The 19,526-nt window shown below is 41.7% G+C and overlaps 2 protein-coding genes across 2 annotated transcripts; one reads left to right on the top strand and one right to left on the bottom strand.

Moving 5' to 3' along the window:
* Positions 1-948: 948 nt before the first annotated feature.
* gtsf1 (gametocyte specific factor 1) lies at positions 949-5,079 on the top strand (the record flags this gene model as incomplete). The annotated part of the gene is made up of 6 exons (XM_083974661.1): positions 949-1,072; positions 1,166-1,272; positions 2,178-2,304; positions 3,077-3,160; positions 4,830-4,887; positions 4,998-5,079. Exons 1-6 carry the CDS (start codon positions 985-987, stop codon positions 5,077-5,079), a joined length of 546 nt encoding a protein of 181 aa, XP_083830787.1. The 5' UTR covers positions 949-984.
* A 9,025-nt stretch (positions 5,080-14,104) lies between these two features.
* Positions 14,105-19,265, bottom strand: nr4a1 (nuclear receptor subfamily 4, group A, member 1). The gene is made up of 7 exons (XM_083975135.1): positions 19,186-19,265; positions 16,984-17,879; positions 16,739-16,868; positions 16,133-16,296; positions 15,830-16,032; positions 15,307-15,485; positions 14,105-14,867 (listed from the first exon to the last, which is right to left on the bottom strand). The coding sequence occupies exons 2-7, from the start codon at positions 17,863-17,865 to the stop codon at positions 14,611-14,613; spliced, it is 1,815 nt and encodes a 604-aa protein (XP_083831261.1). The 5' UTR covers positions 17,866-17,879; positions 19,186-19,265; the 3' UTR covers positions 14,105-14,610.
* Between the last annotated feature and the right edge of the window lie 261 nt (positions 19,266-19,526).

Genomic DNA, 19,526 nt, shown 5'->3' with positions numbered 1-19,526 from the left:
TGCTTTCTGAAACGGGGTCGGTCGTGAGGTATGAAAGGCTTTTAAACGCTGAACCATCTTTTTACAGTCTATGCGCTGAACCGAACTATCGCGATTTAAAGAAGTCACGTGATTTCACGTGAGTTCTGTTTAACGAGTGAGGGGCGGGGCAAAAATACAAAGACTGATCTGCAGCCGGAGGAGGCAACGGGAGTGAAGGCTCGCTCAGAAAATGTAATTATTTGGTGTGACATTAGCCTTTAATTAAAGAACATGTTTACACTTTAGTTTTTTAAGCAACCTACCAAGATGTTGTCTAGATGATGGTGCAGTTTCGTTCGGTTTAACGTTACACCGTCGGACATGTGGCGACTTATTTGGCTAACATCAAAGTTTGGCTAACAGACTTGGCTACAGGCCAAGTTTTCATCCATTACCTCACAAAGTTTTCACTTTCTTCTGTTTGCAGGTGTTAAGTGGTCTTGATTTAGAGTGAAACTAATATACCTGGCTGGCCTCTGCTCTGCCGTGCTGCTAACCAAATCAAACCACACCGCCTGCTATAGTGTTTTTGTCTTATTTAGGAAGCTAACACGCAGGAACTTATTAGCATGTTCTTTGTGAATCGTTTCAAAAGGCAAATTTAAAACACACAAAACTGCAAGTTGCAACCTCACTGACTGCAGAGTTTTGTTTTTATTTCGAAGTCAAACTAAAAAAAAAAATGGTGTTGTGTAGTTATTTTCTCTTTTTTTTTGCACGTGTGCTAGCTCCTATCAGCGAGCCAGACCTCGATAATTGCAAATATGACTCACCTGTTGAGTTACCTGCAGGGCAGTGACCTGATTGGCTGCCGTCCTGGGGGGGGTGGTGCTGCATGTTTTAAAGCTGCACATGTGTTTAGTAGCTGCTATTATCTAAATGCTGCCAAGCTGATCACACTTGTGTGTTTTGTCCCCCCAGTTTCCATCAGTTCAGGTGTTGGCAGTGAGTTGCAGCCCAGGGATGACGACCACCATCAGGTTCGGGACCAGCAGCGGTCCATGCAGGACGGCTGCTGAGAGACAGCTGGAGGAGGAGGAGGAAGACAATGGTAGAGAGAAAAATATAAACTTAAATTATTGTATGTTTTTAGTAAGAGTAATTCTGATTGATGTGGGTTTTTTTCTTCTTTTTGACCTCAAAGCTGAAAAGGGAAACTGTGACCCGGACAAACTTTTGCAGTGCCCCTTTGATAAGAACCACCAGATCCGGGCTTGCCGCTTCCCGTACCATCTGTTAAAGTGCAGGAAGGTGAGACAAGCACTCCTGTTGTTGTAACTAACGCTACGATTACTAGTAAATTACTGGAAAAGACTGCAGAGCTGCATTACACTTAAACACAATTAAGCTGCATTGAAAACCCTTAACAGTCACATACAATACTATGAACATACATTAAAAAACAATTAAAAAAAAAAATAAAACTCAATGGTAACAATTGGAAACATTAAACATACAATTAAAAGCTAGAAAAAAGAAAAAAAAAGAAACTACAGGAAAAAGATATATCACACTAGACTATAGAGAATGTGAAGTTACGTCACGCCGTGGGACGTTGGGCGCCGTCTTTGGAGGATCACGAATGTAAGCACTTGCTCGTCTCCCTAAAAAAAGTTCCCCAAAGTCGCTTAAAAGTAATCATGGTGGGACAGCTGCGTTAAAAAAATGCCACAGTAGTATATGCACTAATACCAAAAACAAGATAGTTCACGATGTCTGGATAAGTCAGTGGAGGGAGTGAATCTGGGTCTTGAATCCAGTCCCCACTCTCTGTTTACGTTTGCGTTCCTCCAAAGATGGCGCCGACGTCCCATACCGCAAAGCGGCGTGACGTCAGCTTCACATTCTCTATAAGAGAATGAAATGAGTTTGCAGCATGGATTGTTTTGTATTAAAACAATTAAGAGGACTTGCAGTGCAAATCCAAGATTAAGATGTAAAGGTCTTTAAAAGAGCTCAGCCATAAGCACATGAAAAGAGAAATGTTTTTAACTTGGATTTAAAAATGCTTACAGTTAGGGCTGTAATGCAAACTGTATCAAATCCTGTACAGCATCTGTAAGAGAAAATATCAGCTGAAGAACATAGGAAATTCTGCTCCACACCTTACCTGACTGCAACTGTGTGACCATTTGTCTCGTCTTCCGTTACTTCAGAATCACCCTCAACTGGCCAGCGAGCTGAAAACCTGCCCTTATAACGCTCGCCACCTGGTCCCCAAGCACGAGCTGACTCACCACACCGAGACCTGCGAGGACAGAATATCTTTGGATGGTCCGGAGGGTGAGATTTTCCCCATCTTTCACCCTTTTTAAAGGGATAATTCACCAATATTCTACTCACCGTCATGCCAAGGAAGGGTTTGGAGAACTTTCAGAGTCATCAAAACGCTTTAGGAGTTCCAGGGGGGGTCCGGCTGGCAACGGGTTTTCATATAATGGTGCCGGATAGAGTTCACTTTTCAATCGTCCAAAACACACACTATGAAACATCCAGATACCTCCATACTGCTCGTCTGTACTGACCCAAGTGTCCTGAAGCCGCCACATGAAGAAGTTGTTCCGAAAACATTAATTTGATCTTTGTTTTTAGCCTTGTTGTTGTTGTTGTAGTAGTAGCTGCGAGATGTTCATCGGTCGTTGTAAACCATTGGATGTTTGATGTAAACACGGAAGAACATCTCACAGCAAATCTCACACAGCCACTGGGAGCTACTACTACACCAAGGCTAAAAACAAAGATCACATACATTTTTTTCCCAACAACTTTTCCATGTGGCGGCTTCAGGACACTTGGGTCAGTACAGACGAGCAGTATGGAGGTATCTGGATGTTTCATAGTGTGTGTTTTGGACGATTCAAAAGTGAACTCTATCCACCGCCATTATATGAAAACCCGTTGCCAGCCGGACCCCCCCTGGAACTCCTAAAGCGTTTTGATGACTCTGAAAGTTCTCCGAACCCTTCCTTGGCATGACGGGTGAGTAGAAAATTGGTGAATTATCGATTTTGGGTGAAGTATCACAATTAAGTGAGTAATTCTCCTCTGCTTACAGCTGAAACATCGAATGGCCACTGGAAATGTCAGGTCCCTGTCAGTACCTGGGTAAATACAGACACATCTGAGGACTGGGACCAAGGTATGGCTGAGCACCACAGCTTAGATGCTTTGGTTTTTAAGCTACTTGATTAGTGAGCATTAGGTGAATTAGGATGTTTTTTGCACAGACATGAGACTTGTGTTCCTCTAATTTGCAAGCTTAGTTTATTTACAAAATATCTTGACGATACAAGTGAAACAAGGGGTGCTCCGCAGTCATCGTCACTGTGTTGTGTTTTGTTCTGTTCCTCCCTAGTCCACTGAGCCAGACTTTGTACACACTCAATTTCAGTGTCTGTCAGGGTTCTTACGGATCCTTAAAAAGTCTTAAAAGGCATTGAATTCATTAATCTAAAAACAAGGCCTTAATTGGCATTAAAATGTCTTAAATCAATTTTTCAAAAGTCTTAAAAATGTTAACACTTGTTAAGTGGGATTTCATGATTGTAATTAGTCTCAAATCTCAAAATAATTGGTAACATTCCTAAATTTCTCACCGCCACCAGCTCCCGAGTCAGTGTTTTTTTATTTTTTTCCCGGACTTTTTATGCATTTATTTTGAAAGGACAGTTGGAAAGAGACACAATCCAATGTTCATGTAGCAGTCACTTTACCTTGGAAGCAGTGTTGTTTTCGTTAACGATGACGATGACGAAATATTTTCGTTGACGCCCCTTTTTTTCATGACGATAACGAGACGGTGACGAGACGAACATGGCTCTCTGATGACGAAAACATGACGAGACGTGTGTGAGTTTTCGTTGACGAGACGAGAACGGACGTAAATGTTAGTGGTCGGGCTGTGATCGCCTCTACATTACATATTATGGATTGTCATTACTCTAAGCTTCACACGATTTAGCAACGGCTCCGTCAACAACAGAACAACGCTGCTGAGACGAGCCGCGGTGCGCCGCCGCCCGGTGCTTGTGATTAGAGCGGCAGAGAGCAGCAGGCAGTGATCCGCTGCTCTGGTGACCTCGGTCAGTGCGGTGCAGCCGCTCCGCGGCGCTGACGGGTGGTCAGACGTTCTTGCATGACATTTCTGCTTATTGTGCGTGTAATCTGTCCATTAAAATCAACAAGTGTCTGCAACACTGCTGCATCCTTGTGTGGTCACACCACCACCTGGCATGCAGCGCACATTCTGCTCAACACACCTGCCGTCACTCCATCAGAAAAAAAACTGAATGCACTACTGTTACCACTTTATCTGTGTGTAGGCTAATGGATAATCCTTAGACCATAAAGTATTTGGCATTGGGTGGAAACATTATGTGTAAAACCATTCCTTTATTGAATTAATTTGTTGAAAGACTTTTTTTTTTTTTTTTTACTGAAACTGACTAAAACTAGACGAAAACCTTGTTGAGTTTTCGTCGACTAAAACTAGACTAAAACTATCACATATAGGAATGACTAAAATTGACTAAAACTAATAAGTATTTTCGTCAAAAAGACTAAGACTAAGACTAAATCTAAAATGCCTGCCAAAAACAACACTGCTTGGAAGTGGGTAAAATTGTCCCTATAACCCCATGTAATTGATGTGGTGTTTTTTTTTCTGCATTTGTGTTTATTATGAAGTCAGTCTTAAATTTAATTTCAAGTGGCTTTAAAAAAGTCTTACAAAGTCTTAAATTTAACTTGGCTTAAGCTGTAGGAACCCTGGTCTGTGAAGTTAATAGTGTTTTTGTTTTTTTATGCAGAGGCTGATGATACCGCTGCTCCGTTTGTGTGGAGCAGAGATCGAGCCCTGAATGAACAGTAAGTGGTCGGCTCCACCCCTCTTTCTCAGCTCTCACCTGTTCATGGTTTTCTTTGGTTCTTCAACTCTTGTTTTGTGTCGTCTCTCTCTCTCTTTCTTCTCTCTACAGAACCGAGATGAGGCCCAACAACAACCTCGGTCAAGATTTCAGAGTGCCCAATACATTCCCGTGGGCTGGTTCAAAGCCATGATGATTTTTGCTTACTGTTGGTTGAAGCCTCATGTAGATAATCTTTTTTTTTATAAAATTGTTCTTAACGGTAACTCGATTTTAATTTGCATGGTTGAGTTTGAGTGTCATACACAGCAAGGCTTCTCTTTTCCAGCCCCCTATAGTATTGTGCATGCTTCCCAGTAACAAGCTTGATATAAAGTGTTTTCATTTGCTTTTAATTTGCATGGTTCAATGGCTGAAATAAGTTTCATTGTTCGCTATCGGGTGTAGAAGAAGCATTTTCAACGATGCCACTATCTCATAAAGACGACTTTGACTAGAATCTGGTCTTGAGCTTGTTTTATGTACTTGAATTTAAATCCCTCATCTCAGGACCAGCTGTCTTGAATCAGGTCTGAGGCGAGTGATTTAAAGGGGAATTTCTGTTTTTTACGATCTGGACCTTATTTCTAGCATAAAATACGACCATTTACTCACCCAGATAACTTTGGTGGCATTACAAGTCGTTCTGACGGAATTAGCTCCAGCCGAGAGCCGCGTATATCCGTATAATGTGAGTCTACAGGGCAGCAGAATGCAGCCTCTAAATAACGCATTATCTGCAAAGAAACTCGTTCATTTCACCAATATTTAGTTATGATAGGCTAGTGCTATTCCCCTCTGTGTCCGGGGTTAGCTGTTATGAACTTCGTCCAGCTGCTCATGTTGTTCTGACGAGTCGGAAACATGCAGAAACGAACCATAGTATTGGCATTAGCAACTTTCAGGTAAACAAGCTGCGCCGTGCGGTCCAGATTGTAAAAAAGCGGAAATTCCCCTTTAAAGAGGTGCCTTTGATTTCAGAAGCAAACAGTGCAGGAGAACAAAAATAATCAAGATGTGGAGCAAATGCTTCATGATTTCCAATTTAAGGTGGCAGTTATTGAATTGAATTGAAAATCTTTATTGTCCACTGTCATGGAAATTCATCTTTGAACCTCCTTCCTGATGGGAGTCTCAGTCTTTCGAATGATTATGATTTATGGACACAGTAACTTTAACACATTTAAATTTAGCATTATGTCATCTTAAAGTGCACCAAACTTGTCTGATTAGTTGCACAGGAAGAGAAAGCGTCATCGGTGTTACAGACATGGGCACTGTGGTGGTATGTTAATGCAAAATCTTGTTTTTTTTTTCCCTCAAAATGCGTCACCAAGCCTCAAGTGTAAAATCTTACTGTTTTCACACAGGACTGTAAATGTGAAAGTCACATGTTTGGTGTGCACAAGTGATTGCTTGGTCACTATAGATGATCCATAGTTCCTCCTTGCAGCCACTAATATAGTATAGGAGGAATATTACATGGCAAACAAGTGCAAACCAAAGTGTTTATGGTCATGAGCGGATTGAGTATCTTTTGAACACCGAAGAAAGTGTTAAAAAAATATATCCTTGAGCAGCACATTTAATTGATTCCTGAAACAAAGAAGTTGATAAAAATTAAACAAGAAGGCTACAGAAAGAAAAACAACATTGTAGGCACAGAAAGTTGCAAAACGGTTTAGGTCTAAAAGTCAGTTGTTTCGCTTTTATAATCAATTACAGTAGAGACGAGTTGAGCGCATCTTTGGACATGCACTGTCTTGTCATTCAGAATTTGTTCACTTTCAGAACAGTGCAATAGTATCAGAGAAAGAATACAATAAAAAAAGGAGGCTTAGTATAACAATATGACTTAAAAAGTGTTAAGTAACACAGCAGCGTGACACAAGTGCAATTACATAAGAACAGATATTCACATATTTAATTTACACAAGATATGAAACAGATATACTGTATATTACACAAGAAGTCACTCAATCAGATTCAGGATAAATTGAGTAAACATTGGCATGCAAACGATTTTGGCACCTCGGTCAAAATTTAATCTTAATGTGAACAGTTCAGCAAGTGGAAGATGAAATGATCTCGAAAAGGCATAAAAAGTTACAGATGACATTTTCCCTTTGATTATACAATTTTGTTTGTTTTGTTTTTGTTTCCACATTTATGCTTAGAATAAAGATTTGAATAGTTTGTATGCATGATTATCATTCAATTGAAAGACATTGTTGACATTGACAATGGTATCAGTTAACAAGGTATATTTGTAATTGAGTAGCTGAGTATTGAATCCAGAGTACGTTAATACATGGTAGACTACTAGGCCTTGTTTAATATAATACACAATTTTATAAATATTTAAAGTAGGGGGTCCCTGCTTCATCTCTCTATCAGTTTGGGGGTCCTTGGCCTGAAAAACGTTGAAGACCCGTGTTTTAATCAATATCATTCTTTTTAATTTTAATCTTTTACATTTTCAAAATGACAGAAAAGGAAAAGGGTCCACAGTAAAGGTTTGGGCCCCTGCTGCATAGTTAGTAGCTAGTAGCCCCGCCTTCAGAAACTATCACAGCGTGTAAATAGTAAATATCTTGTCTGATACCTTGGTCAAAGTTATCTGAGAGCTCAAGTCTTCTTTTGCAGGCTGCTGCTTTGTTTCCCTATTTCACTCTAAAACTGTAGAAAACTAAAATAACACATTGATATTGATTAAGATATTGCAAAAAAGAGTGTTTCATGTCTAACTTTTTATGCCTCTTGGCGATTATTTCATCTTCCACTTGAACTGTTCACATTCACAGACATTTTAAAACCAGGGGTACACACACACAAACTTCTGCATGATGAAATACTGTAATATGCTGAAGTCTCTCCTTCCTCCTCCCAAACCAGGAAGTCGTCCTCGCTCAGCGTCTGCGTCTCTGCGGCCACTGGATGGCACCAACCACTCATCAGTAACTTGAGACGCAACCCGACGCCCTGACTTTATCACTATCTCTGCTTCTATACTTCCCAGTCCTGTTGAAGCTGTACACTGCAAAAACTCAAAATCTTTCCAAGAATATTTGTCTTATTTCTTGTCAAAATGTCTAATTTCTAGTCAAAACTAATCTCTTTTCACTTAAACTAAGACTCATCACCTAAAAATTAACTTGTTTTGAGATAATTTTCACAAAATCTGCCAGTGAAAGCAAGTTTTTTGTGCTTGTAATAAGGAAGAAAAACTTGCTCCACTGTCAGATTTTTCTACTTATTTCAAGTGAAAATCAGCTTGAAATAAGTAAAAAGTGTCTAAAACCAAGCTGCTTTTTATGTGATGAGTCTTATTTTAAGTAGAATGAGATTTGTTTTGACTAGAAATGACATTTTTGACTTGAAATGAGACAAATATTCTTGGTAAGATTTTGAGTTTTTGCAGTGTATCTTTTTTTCTTTTCTTTCTTTCTTTCACACAGCTCCTCCTCTTGATTCGTCCAAACTTTTCTCAACATTGGCACATATCCAGATATAAAAAAAGGTGGAGGCTTTTGGCTGGCATTGAAGTTGGAAGTTTTTTTAATTTTTTTTTTAAACGCTGAGAAAATGCCCCAGGTGGAAGAAGCTGCTGCTGCAGGAGGAGGAGGAGGAGGAGGAGGAGGAGGAGGAGGAGGAGGAGGAGGAGGAGTTGAGCTCCAAGTGACGAGTGAGTGTCGGGATAATCCCTGTGTGAGGGCGACCTGCCAGCGCACTGTCATATCTAAGTGGCATTATTGATTTCATGTGATGACTGTCTATTTTAGTTGTGGCTATTATTGGAAGTGTTCAGGCGTGCTCTGTGCTCTGTGCTGCCCCTGTCACCATCTATAAGGATGAGATATGACTCCTCGGGGCAGGGTACGTGCTGAACTTCTAGTCTATATAAGACCCTCGTATCTATCCAGGAACTTGCTGCATGCACTCCACTCCCCCTCGACGTAGATTTACTGTATCTCTGTTGTTACCTGGTGTAGTGACATCGAGCAACTCAGATTATACTTGAACTTTTAAACCTGTCACTGCCTCGGCTTAAATGTCACATCAGCCCCCCCTTTAAAAAAAAATAAAAAATAAACCCCCAACAACTCAGATGATGATGATGGTGGTACTGGCTGTTCAGCTTCATGTTGGAACTGATGCTGCGGATTGAATGTGAGTCAATGTGAGGAAAAAAAAAACAACCTGCAGTGATACAGTGACATATAAATAGCTTTTCAGATGTTCTCAGATCTCTAAATACTGTGGGTGTGTGTATCTGATGTTTTATTTTTTTATTTTTAAAATATTTTTGGAGCAGGTTTTTATCTTGACATATAAAAAAAATGGTTAGAAATGTATTAGTACCCCTGCTGGTCTCCAATCACACGTAAATCAGAAACTTTTAATCCATTTTAGTACATGACAGGGAGGTATTTTATGTTTTACAATGCTCCAGTGGTGGGAAAAGTATTTGAATGTTAAAAAAACAAGACAAAACAAAACAAAACGGTTATTTCAGGGCAAGTTTATTTATATATAAAGCACCTTTAAAACTGCAAGTGTGTAATGCAAGACACAGAAAAAGACAAACATAGAATAAAATGCATTAGAAGATGATGATAAAACACATGGAAATCCTGCATTCAACATTAAACTTTAGCAAAAGTACAAAAGTATCATCAACTGAATGTATTCTCATTATAAAAGGAGTCATTATAGCATCAGTCTTTTATAATAACCTTATTAGATCATTATTATTGCTACACTGACGTGTCATTTTACAAATTTTCATATGTTTTAATATTTTAATCAATAGCACGGGTCTTATTTTGTAATATGATCATATATCTTATATAAAACTTAACTTAACTCATTGCTAGTAGTAGTAGTAAAGGAAATGTTCCACTAAAGCACCAGGATCCTACAGCTGTCATTGAGTAAATGTGCTGAGTTACTTTCCACCATATTAAAGGTCAGATAGTTTCATCTCAAGTGAGAAGTTTATACTGGAAGAGTCGAGGGGCTTTTGTTCAACGATATACTGGAGTTTTTAAATATTTGTTTTAACCAATATGTGAAAGCAGATAATTTGCATCTAAAAAAAACTGTGACTGTGGCCATGTATTGGTGATTGAACAGCACTGATTGAAACCCTTTTTCTCCAGTTTGGCAAGAAATCTAATGCCAAATCCATATTTACTCCCCCTGCCAACCGGCAAACATAAAATGAAACCAAATAGCCCTCGTACAGCCTGTTCCAGACTGAGTGTCCAATACAAGGTACTGGCAAAGAAAGGAACTTGTTAAAACGGGTTTTGCCAGTCACAAAAACCAGTGTCCCTGCTGCTCCTCCCTTGATTAAAATACCTTTCTATAAATGGGATTATTACAAAGGCGTCGGCTTTGGACAACAATATTGGTGATTCCCTGAATTTTTTCACAGAAATTAAAGCATTTTCTTCAGTTTTTGACCACATTGCAGGAAAATCCATACAGAAGACTTACCTGTATAGCTCAATAATGCAATAAATCCATTTTTTTTCACTGTATAAACTGACATATCGGGGCCTGTTTCATAAGCAGCAGCTCATCTGATGCCCCTTTCATCATCTCTGACTTCACCATTTAATATGAAGTCATTTCCTAAATTTAATTTTGGTTACCAAGTTGCTCATTTCCATATAGCGCACTCTTAAGATTCTGGTTCATTTTGTGACACAGCATACAGTTAATATGACACTGCTGGTCTCATTGAGATGTGACCCTTATGAAACTTGTCACGCTGGACACCCTGCAAACAAGTTTCAGGCACGCACCCCAGGCTTGTCGCCTACAAGTGAAACCGAAGCCGCTCTGTCGGTCTCGTTTTATAATTGTGACATTCTCATATTCTCACAGACATAAGAGTCCTGCACAATGTGTTGGTGGACAGTTTGGGCTCTAGAGGTGGAGGGGAGGGGAGGCCCTTAATCCTGTAACTCTGTCTGAAGCTTGTGATCCTCTATTATCACTGGCATTTCGTATTCATATACTCGCACTCAAATGAGCAAGTGGCGTTTCCCAGTTTCCACTCCTGCAGGTTTCCGTGGGTCCTGTAATCAGAGTGATGCTGCTGGCTTCGTCCAACTGTTCTCGTTGCATAAGCCCCCCCCAAAAAACATCTGAAAGGTTATAAAGGTTCTCCAGCGGGAACATTGAGTTACGTTTCAACACCAGACGCAGAATTTCAGACTCGGTAACTCAAGAGAATCATGGGACCGTCTGGTGGTCGCAGCTTCAGATAATTTAGCGTTGAGTTACTTCCATATTGAAGAGGTATATAGGTCTGTCTTCAGCAGCGGTGGAGAGATGACACCTCCAGGAATTCATCTCGGTGACATTTGCATACACATCGACTGGACAGCGTGTAGTGCTGAACCTGCAGAGCTCAATGTACTACAGCTTCACCCAACTTTACAGAGCTGTAAAACTGGTTTTATCTCGCTGTGCATCTGCCCGGCAACAGCTTTTTATTATTTTTGATTCACTCTCACTGCTCTCAGCTTCAAGGAAAAGCTTAAAAAAAAACAAAAAAAAAACACCAAAATCTAGAATCTGGGGGGAAATTTAAATTTGTACAGCAGCAAATAGCAGAATGAGACTATAAACATCACAATATAAACAATACAATATAAACATCACACAACAATAATGAAGAAGCTGCTGAAAGTATATGGAGATACATTTGTGTCTTTATTATTCAATCAATAGAAAAGTTGATTTAAACAAAAAAAAAAAGAAGTTTTCTTTTCAATCAAAACAAACTTCACTTCAATAAAAAAAACCTTTTCAATTAAAAAAAAGTGTTTGAATGCAAAAAAATATATTTGAGACCCAAAAAATAGCATTTGAACCCTTTTTTTCTTCAATTGAAATAGTTTTTTTTTAATTGAAGTAAGTTATTATGTGATTGAAAATATCTTTTTTTGTTTAAATCAACTTTTTTTGATTGAATAATAAACTAACTCACCCCAATCAAATCCCCAACCCCAAAAAACAACCTTTTCAATCAAAGAAAAAAAGTGCTTGAATGCAATTTTTGGGGTCTCAAATATGTTTTGTTGTTTGTTTTGATTGAAAATATATTTTTTTGGTTAAATCAACTTTTCTTTTGATTGAATAATAAAGACACACATCTACCTCCATAAAGGTGTAGCGGAGCGTTTCCGCAGCTAAGGAGAGCAGAAGGTGGTGGTGGAGACCAAAGATGGAGCCAAAACATTTTGGACCTTGACTCCTAATGAATGATAATGTTTCACCGTGACTGTCGAACGTGTAAATAAGCGACTATTTGCCAACAAGTTTCATCATATCAACTTAAAAGGTGATCGTATATCAATGCCGTGTTCACAACATGTTTACGCTGCCGCACAAGCAGCCAAAAACCTTATTGATTACTGCCGGATTAACATCGTGGCATAGATACGCACACGCACGCACACACGCATGCTGATATAAAGACGATAAAGAGTTGGGGGTTCGGATGAGTTCTTTTAGCCAGTAACTCTTCTTTTTTTTGATCGATCCTGCTGACTTTGCTTGATATGGATGATCTATAAATACTCTTTTATTGCTCCGACTCTGGATGAGCCAATTAAGGGCATTCACAGGGATGTTCCTGAGGCTCCACTGCCCTGCTCGGCTCTGCTCTGTCTTGGAAAGCAAACATTTGACCCACTCTGAGACCCCAAGGTGCTCATAGATCGGATTTTTATTGAGGGTAACGCTGCCCTCGACCCTGACCTTCCCAGTTCTTGTTCCTGAAGGACATGCCCATCCATGCAGCCATCAACATGACTCACTGTGGAGATGGCGCTGGGCAGGTGATGAGCAGCAGTGCCCGGTTTCCCTTCAGAGATGACACATTGAATCAAAGCCAAACTGTTAAATCTTCACACCAGGAGCTTCTTTTCTGTCCCTAATTGCAACATTATTATTGATAATATTATTATTTTGCAGCTCATGGTTTTTTTTTTTGTTGCTTTTTCTCTGATATGCATCATCAGCCATTTCTATACAGTCTGTGCTTCATCATGCAGAGACATTATATAGTAAATGATGTCCATTCATCTCCATTTGCACAGATGGATTCAAGTCAAGGTATAAAAACATCTCAAAAATGTTCAAGAGAAATCGGAGATGCATGACCTAAATTTCAAAGGAGTTGTCACGCAACAGGTCTGAAATCTTAGGTGAATGTGATATCCATTTTTACTTGTTAATTTTTTCTCTAAAATTCTTCTTTTTCTCATTAAATGTCGATTCAAGAGGATTTTTCTTGGTTTGTTTTTGTGCAACAGAAGAAAACATGCGAAAAAAAAAGAAAAGAAAAGAAAGTGAAGGGGTCTGAATACTTTCTGAATGCACTGAAGTCTGGGTCACTTGAGACCGGACCACTGGCTTCTAAAACGAGACCAGTACATAACTGGGAGGGAGGTGAGCGGGGGTACATTTTTCAGCAGTATGTTCTGATCTTTTGCCAAAAGACGAAGTTACAGGCAGCTGGCAGCGGCGGCACACTCAGCACTGTCGAACCGCTTTCGAATAAACAGATTAACGTCGGCTACTTAGCACAACATTGGAAATACAGTTCGCAGAAGAAGTGCGCTGTTTATGTTTACAGTTTCCTATAGTAAACATCGGAGCATACTTTCAAAGACGACTAGCAGAGCAGTTGAGATATAGTTTCACATTTTATTTTAATGTTTAGCTGCAGTAAAATAGAACTTTTTAGTATGTAAAAACAATAAGCCCAAAAATAAAATTACACTTTTACAGACTGTGGCAATAACACCTGTAGGCTTGAAACTTGAAACTTGAAAACAATGTACACACAAGATCAGTGTATAAGACTGTACCGGATGATACACAGTATATTAGCTGCTCAAAGTCTATTCATGATACATGAATGATACTGTTTAATAATTATGTAGGTTTAACCTACTTTATTTTTTTTATTAAATCACCAAATACACATGGTGACATTAAATATAAACCAATCTGGAGCTTTGAATGATTCATGCTTCAGATGCTGCTGTATATGTGTGTGTGTGTGTGTGTGTGGACTCAACAACAACAGGAGTTCAAAGGTCGGGCAGGGGGAAAAAATCTATGAAATTGGCCGTTTTTTTGAATACTTGAGCTAAAGATGTCACAGTAATGCTTTGTCAATGTACAATCTTTGAAATGAAGGTGCATATATAAATTGTATTCATTTTTTTTTCTTCTATTTTTTTGTTTAGAAAGTGCAGTCATCATCTTCATCGCTCCGTCAGAAAAAACGTTCCCTTCATGGCACCGTGCGTGTTGTTGTATGTAAACAGTCTCCTCCTCTTGGTCCATGGGCCGGTCGGTCTGATTCCATCTGGAGAGGACACAGTTTCCTGGAAGAACTATAACGAGTTCATGTTGCTTCCACAAGTTTAAGGTACAAAGTCACTTTATAATTCAGCAGTAGCCTCACTTTTTCTTTCTTTTTTTCTCCAAAGCTGCATAATCCATCTGGATCCTTCATCATCACTTCACACTACCTGAAGTACGAGCACTCAGTCTGTTCTCTTTGGCTCTCAGACAAACTCCAGATTTAGTTTTTTTGCTTTTTTTTTTGCTTTTTTACATCGTCAGTCAATCTCCCGTCTCTCTCTCCATCTCAAAACGGAAGAGTATCCATGAAGATTTTCTCCACGATCGGCGGCGGGGGAACGAGATCTTCCAATTTAAGGTAAAAGATTCGCTGGAGGCCCTGAGTGCACAGAGTCCTGAGTTCAGGGAGTTTCCCGAGGAGTCTGGACAAGTAATTGGGCCGCAAGGAGTCGGAGCCGCAGCCAGACACGTGATCCTTCAGGCAGGTGATGATCTGGTTCTGCAAGTCCTCCACGCGTTTAGGCTCCTTAAGACCGTGTCGGTCTGCAGGGAGGAAACACACAAGAGACATGTTGAGCATCTTGATAAGACTCTTTGAGATCATTTGGCTCGTTTGGTTTCCACAAGGGTTTTTTTTTTTTGGACTGTGTCTGGGGAAACTTTACAGAAAACATAAACTATATTTAGGTGAATACTACACCGCAGCACCCGTGATGTGTCGGAAGCGTTAATGCTACCGCGCCGGAAAGATCCCTCGACTTTAAATGCAAACATTCGCTGCGTGATCTGCTGTTATGCATGAAATCTCCCCCACCGGCCTATAGGATACACTACACTACTCTCTGTCCCACAGCTGTTGTGTTGTGTCAATCCCCCAATGTGTGTAAGCGTGCATTATGTTGTCGGCAGCGGTGAAACAAGACGCCTTGTCGGAAACTGTTGGTTTGTCACCACAGGATAAGATCAGAGTGGAGGTTCTTACCGGTGATTATGACCAGCGCTGTGAGGCAGGAGAAGGAGGAAACGTCGAGCTTCATGCGATGGAGGCTCTGAGAAAAGTCCAGGATGGAGTCGATCCAGTCGCCGAAGCCTCGGACGCACTGAGCTTTGTGGAGCACGGCGCCGTTGCAGAAGATCAGCTTGTCCGTCTCGGGATTGGACCTGCATCGAATATCACATGTAAGTTGGATAATAACAGACATGCAGCAACATCATCAACATTTGCACTAATGCACTTTATTCCCCCGTCCCCAGCCACCCCACATACTTGTGCAAACATCTCTGTCGCATCTCTCTTTCCTTTTTTAATTAAATTGTATTTATTTATTTATTTTTCCTATTCTATTTATTACTGTACTGTATGTTGTGTTTTTAAGCCGTGGGTCCGAAGACAATTTCATTATCCAGAATAATGACAATAAAGATACTCTACTCTTCTCTTCTCTACTACTCTACATCATGCAACAACAACTGTCTCCGTGCGTCTGTGGGGAAGCTGCTCTCACCGATATGCAAGACGCAGGATGAAGAGCTCGACGAAGGCCGACTCCAGCAGCAGCTCCTGGTCTTCCGAGCAGAACTCGGAGAAACCCGGGATGCTCCTCGTCCACTTCCTGATGACCTCCATGGAGGCCGTGAGAAGGTCGTAGAACTGCTTGATGTCGCTCGCATCCTCCTTCTGGTTGGGACTGACCGCCGTCTCGTCGTACTGAAATTACATTAGAGAAGTTCAGACGGATGCTTTGATGACGACTTAAAAAAAGAAAAGAGAAGAAGGGATGTCATTGTCTTTTCTTTTCTTTTCCTACCTTGGAATAATCCAGTTTTCCAATGCCAGGGTTGGAGTCGATGTGCGCCCTCACAAGCGAGGCGATCATGCTGACCGGAGACACCGTGTTCGTCACGTCCTGGACGACTTTGGGCTTGGAAGGCAAACGACCTCTCCGTCCTTTCAGACTGTCCGTTCTCACGACTGGGGAGAAAAACACACAAAGAGACTGTACTGTTAATTTAATTGCATTGTTATTAGGGATGTCACAATTATAGATTTTCTTGGTACGATTGTCCCGAATATTATGCATCAATAAATTTCACAACACTATGAATGTGTAAAAATCTAATCTAACATCTAAAAATAATGTTTAAGTTTATTTTAATGTGTTTTTTAAATTGCAAATGACACGCTAACATTTAAATTCCTACCAATTCAGCTTTACGTTAGGTAAATGGACCAGTATCTGTACATTTTTTCCTTTACTTTGGCGCCACATCTGACGATAGATACGGTTCCGACACAATCTTTTCCAGAAAGTGACGACGGTATTTAGGAATCTTTACGATCAATTAATTGTGGCGTTTAATACCGCGATTAATTTCCTGAATTGATTCCTGTGAGGTTTGTATAGTGAACTCACCTTCCCTGACCATGCCCACGACGAGACACTTCTGGAAACGGCAGAACTGGCATCGATTCCGCCGCCTCTTGTCCACGGGACAATCCTTGTTGGCGAGGCAAACATACTTGGAATTTTTTTGCACCGTTCGCTGTAGAAATAAACATAAAAAAATTACATCTCAATGACACAAAAGCACTTGTTTGAATGACATTTATATTTGTGACTACAGGACAGGAGAAGTCAAGTTCAGCTCAGTTCATTACCTTGAAAAACCCTTTGCATCCCTCACAGGTGCGGACGCCGTAGTGCTGACAGGAGGCGTTGTCCCCGCACACGGCGCAGCAGCCCTCGTTCCCACCGGGGCTTTTCAATTTGGGCGATAAGCTCCCGTCCAGCTGGTCGTTGCCGTCGAGGCTTCGCGCTTGCTCCATCGACAAGGTGGGGAAGGTCAGCGCGGACGGGAGCGCGTGCGCCAAAGAGAAAGGGTCCTGGTCTCGTAGGTGAGACGAGATGTCCTCCACCGAGCCCGAGCCGAACGTGAAGAACGACGGCGCGGCGTGCGGCGGCGGCGGCACCGAGGTCTCCTCAGACGACGCCCAGTAGCCCGGACTGGGCGAGTACGGACCGAACGCCGAGTCCCAGTTGTTGTTGTTGTTGGACGTCGTCGTCGTCGTGTGCTGACTCTGGAAGCCGGGCGTGGAAGGAGACGAGGCCGACGCCGGGCTGCCGAAGTAGTCTGACCCGCCGGGCGACACGGCCTCGTCCGGGTAGCTCAGGGCGAAGGCGGCGGCGCCCGGGTAGCAGCCGTACACCTGCAGGTCGTCCAGCTTGAAGGGGGTCTCCAACAACGACGACGACGATGACGATGGGGCGGCGGTGAACTGGCAGGAGTAAGCGTCAAAGTCTCCAGCGTTGTTGGCGTTGGTGTTGGCGTTGGCGGTTCCTACCAGAGAGTTGATGCTCGGCAGAGACGGAGCGGAGGAGGAGAGGAGGTGGTGGTGGTGGTGGTGGTGGTGGTGGTGGTCCCGTGGCGGGCTGCTCATATCCACCGCCAGCCTGGAGATAAAGTCTGTGCTCTGAAGCTCCGAGCTGCCGAGGCCGTTCTCGTAGGGCTGAGATCCATGCTGGGGGTGGATGCAAGTCATGGCTGGCTGCAAGACTGCAACAAGAAAAGAAAAGAAAAGAAAAGAAAGACATTGAGGAGAATATTAGAAGCCAGATCTTTATCTGTAGATCTCAACGGGAGCGTACCTATGTTCCCCAAGGACCCTCTTTCTGAAAAAGGGTCCTATGTTCCCCGCTGTTGCTGGTCAATGAACTCTCTCTACTTATCTGGACTCTCTATCTATCTGGCCTGTCTAGCCTCTACCTGGTCTTTTTACTAAACTTAACCAACTCCTTTCTTCATTGCCTAAACCCAACCAATGGTACAATTACACTTCTCACTCAAAGTCACAAAAAAGGGGGGAAAAGCGGTGAACATAGGACCCTTTTTTAGGGTCCTATGCCTATGTTCACCGGTCCCATACAAAGTGGGGAACATAGGACCTGGGGAACATAGGGATGATCCCGATCTCAACAAGCCACGGCCAACGGCTCCAACGACGAACCTGTTTAAGGCTCCACAGGGTGAAAAATGAGCAGCTCAGGTCATCGTCACCGTGCCTGTGCACTGTAAACAGTTTTACACAGACCCAAGTTTAACACGTAGGAATACCAGACTGTCCTCGAGCCCATTTATTATCAGGTTTATTATAAAAGCATCCAAAGCATCTAAAGCAGGCGTGATGTCCAAACTATTCCACAGAGGAGCGGAGAGTTGGCTGCAGGTTTTTTTATTCCAACCAATCAAGAGTTCACAGTTTGGACCAATCCACTGTCATATCAGTTGATTAAAATGAGTCCAGTCTGGTGTCCTGCTGCTGCTTGGTTGGTTGGACTGAAAACCTGCAGCCACACCGAGCCTCTCTGTGTGGAATAGTTTGGACATGCCTGATCTAAAGCATCTTCATCACTTTGCAGCTTTTTGCTAAAAACGTTTACACATGGTTATTATAGCCTATACATCTGAGCCTTCAGCAGGATGTAAATGATGAGATGTGACTGTAACATTTCTTATTCTAAAACATTTAAATCCATGATGCTCAGCCAGAACCATCCACCTGCCAGGTAAGAAATCATCACATTAAATGTTAATTTCAGCTTTTTTCCCCTACTGTATCAACTGTACATTTGCAGGTGTTTCTTTTTCCTCTTCTTTTTTTTAACCACTTTCGAGCCCAAAACAAATGTAAATACAACTTGAAATACTTCACATCCTTGTCAGTTGGCTATATACTCCACATTAAAAAGTGTCGACTGCTTGCTTCCTGTCTGATTTAAAATGTTTTCTCTTTTTTGTTTTGTTTTTAAGTCCAGTTTCCAGGTTTAGTATATGATAAATACTGAAATCCATCGTGTCTTACCTCTTTCAAGTCCGTTTACAGGTGTTTGAATGAACTGAACTTCAACGACGTGCTGCACCAGCCTCCACCGTCGCTCATCTTCAGTGTTTCCAGCTGAGGACGAGCGCGTCCGCTGCGCTTTTATACCCGTCTGCAGCGCCGACCCATTACGTCACAGAAGGTTTCCATACATGGCCGCGCGGTGGGCGGGGAGATTTCCAGCCCGCGACCAATCGCCGCGCGCGTATGAGACAATAGTGCGCTGGATGACGCACACCGGGATTCCGTTGACGCGCGTACAGCGAGGAACCACACTCACACTCACACTCACACACACACTCACACACTCATGCACAGAAAAC

Source organism: Trachurus trachurus (assembly GCF_905171665.1).
Source record: "Trachurus trachurus genome assembly, chromosome: 7".
In the NCBI taxonomy this organism is placed as follows: domain Eukaryota; kingdom Metazoa; phylum Chordata; class Actinopteri; order Carangiformes; family Carangidae; genus Trachurus; species Trachurus trachurus.
The sequence above is the reverse complement of the archived record's forward strand: the minus strand, read 5'-3'. Positions and strand labels throughout refer to the sequence as shown.

Excerpts from the sequence above, each read along its gene's own strand:
- nr4a1 (XM_083975135.1), bottom strand. The coding sequence starts at position 17,865 with ATGACTTGCATCCACCCCCAGCATGGATCTCAGCCCTACGAGAACGGC. Across the intron at positions 16,869-16,983 it reads GATGCAAAGGGTTTTTCAAG|CGAACGGTGCAAAAAAATTC; the intron begins GTAATGAACTGA and ends TTATTTCTACAG. Across the intron at positions 14,868-15,306 it reads AGCGCTGGTCATAATCACCG|ACCGACACGGTCTTAAGGAG; the intron begins GTAAGAACCTCC and ends TCCTCCCTGCAG.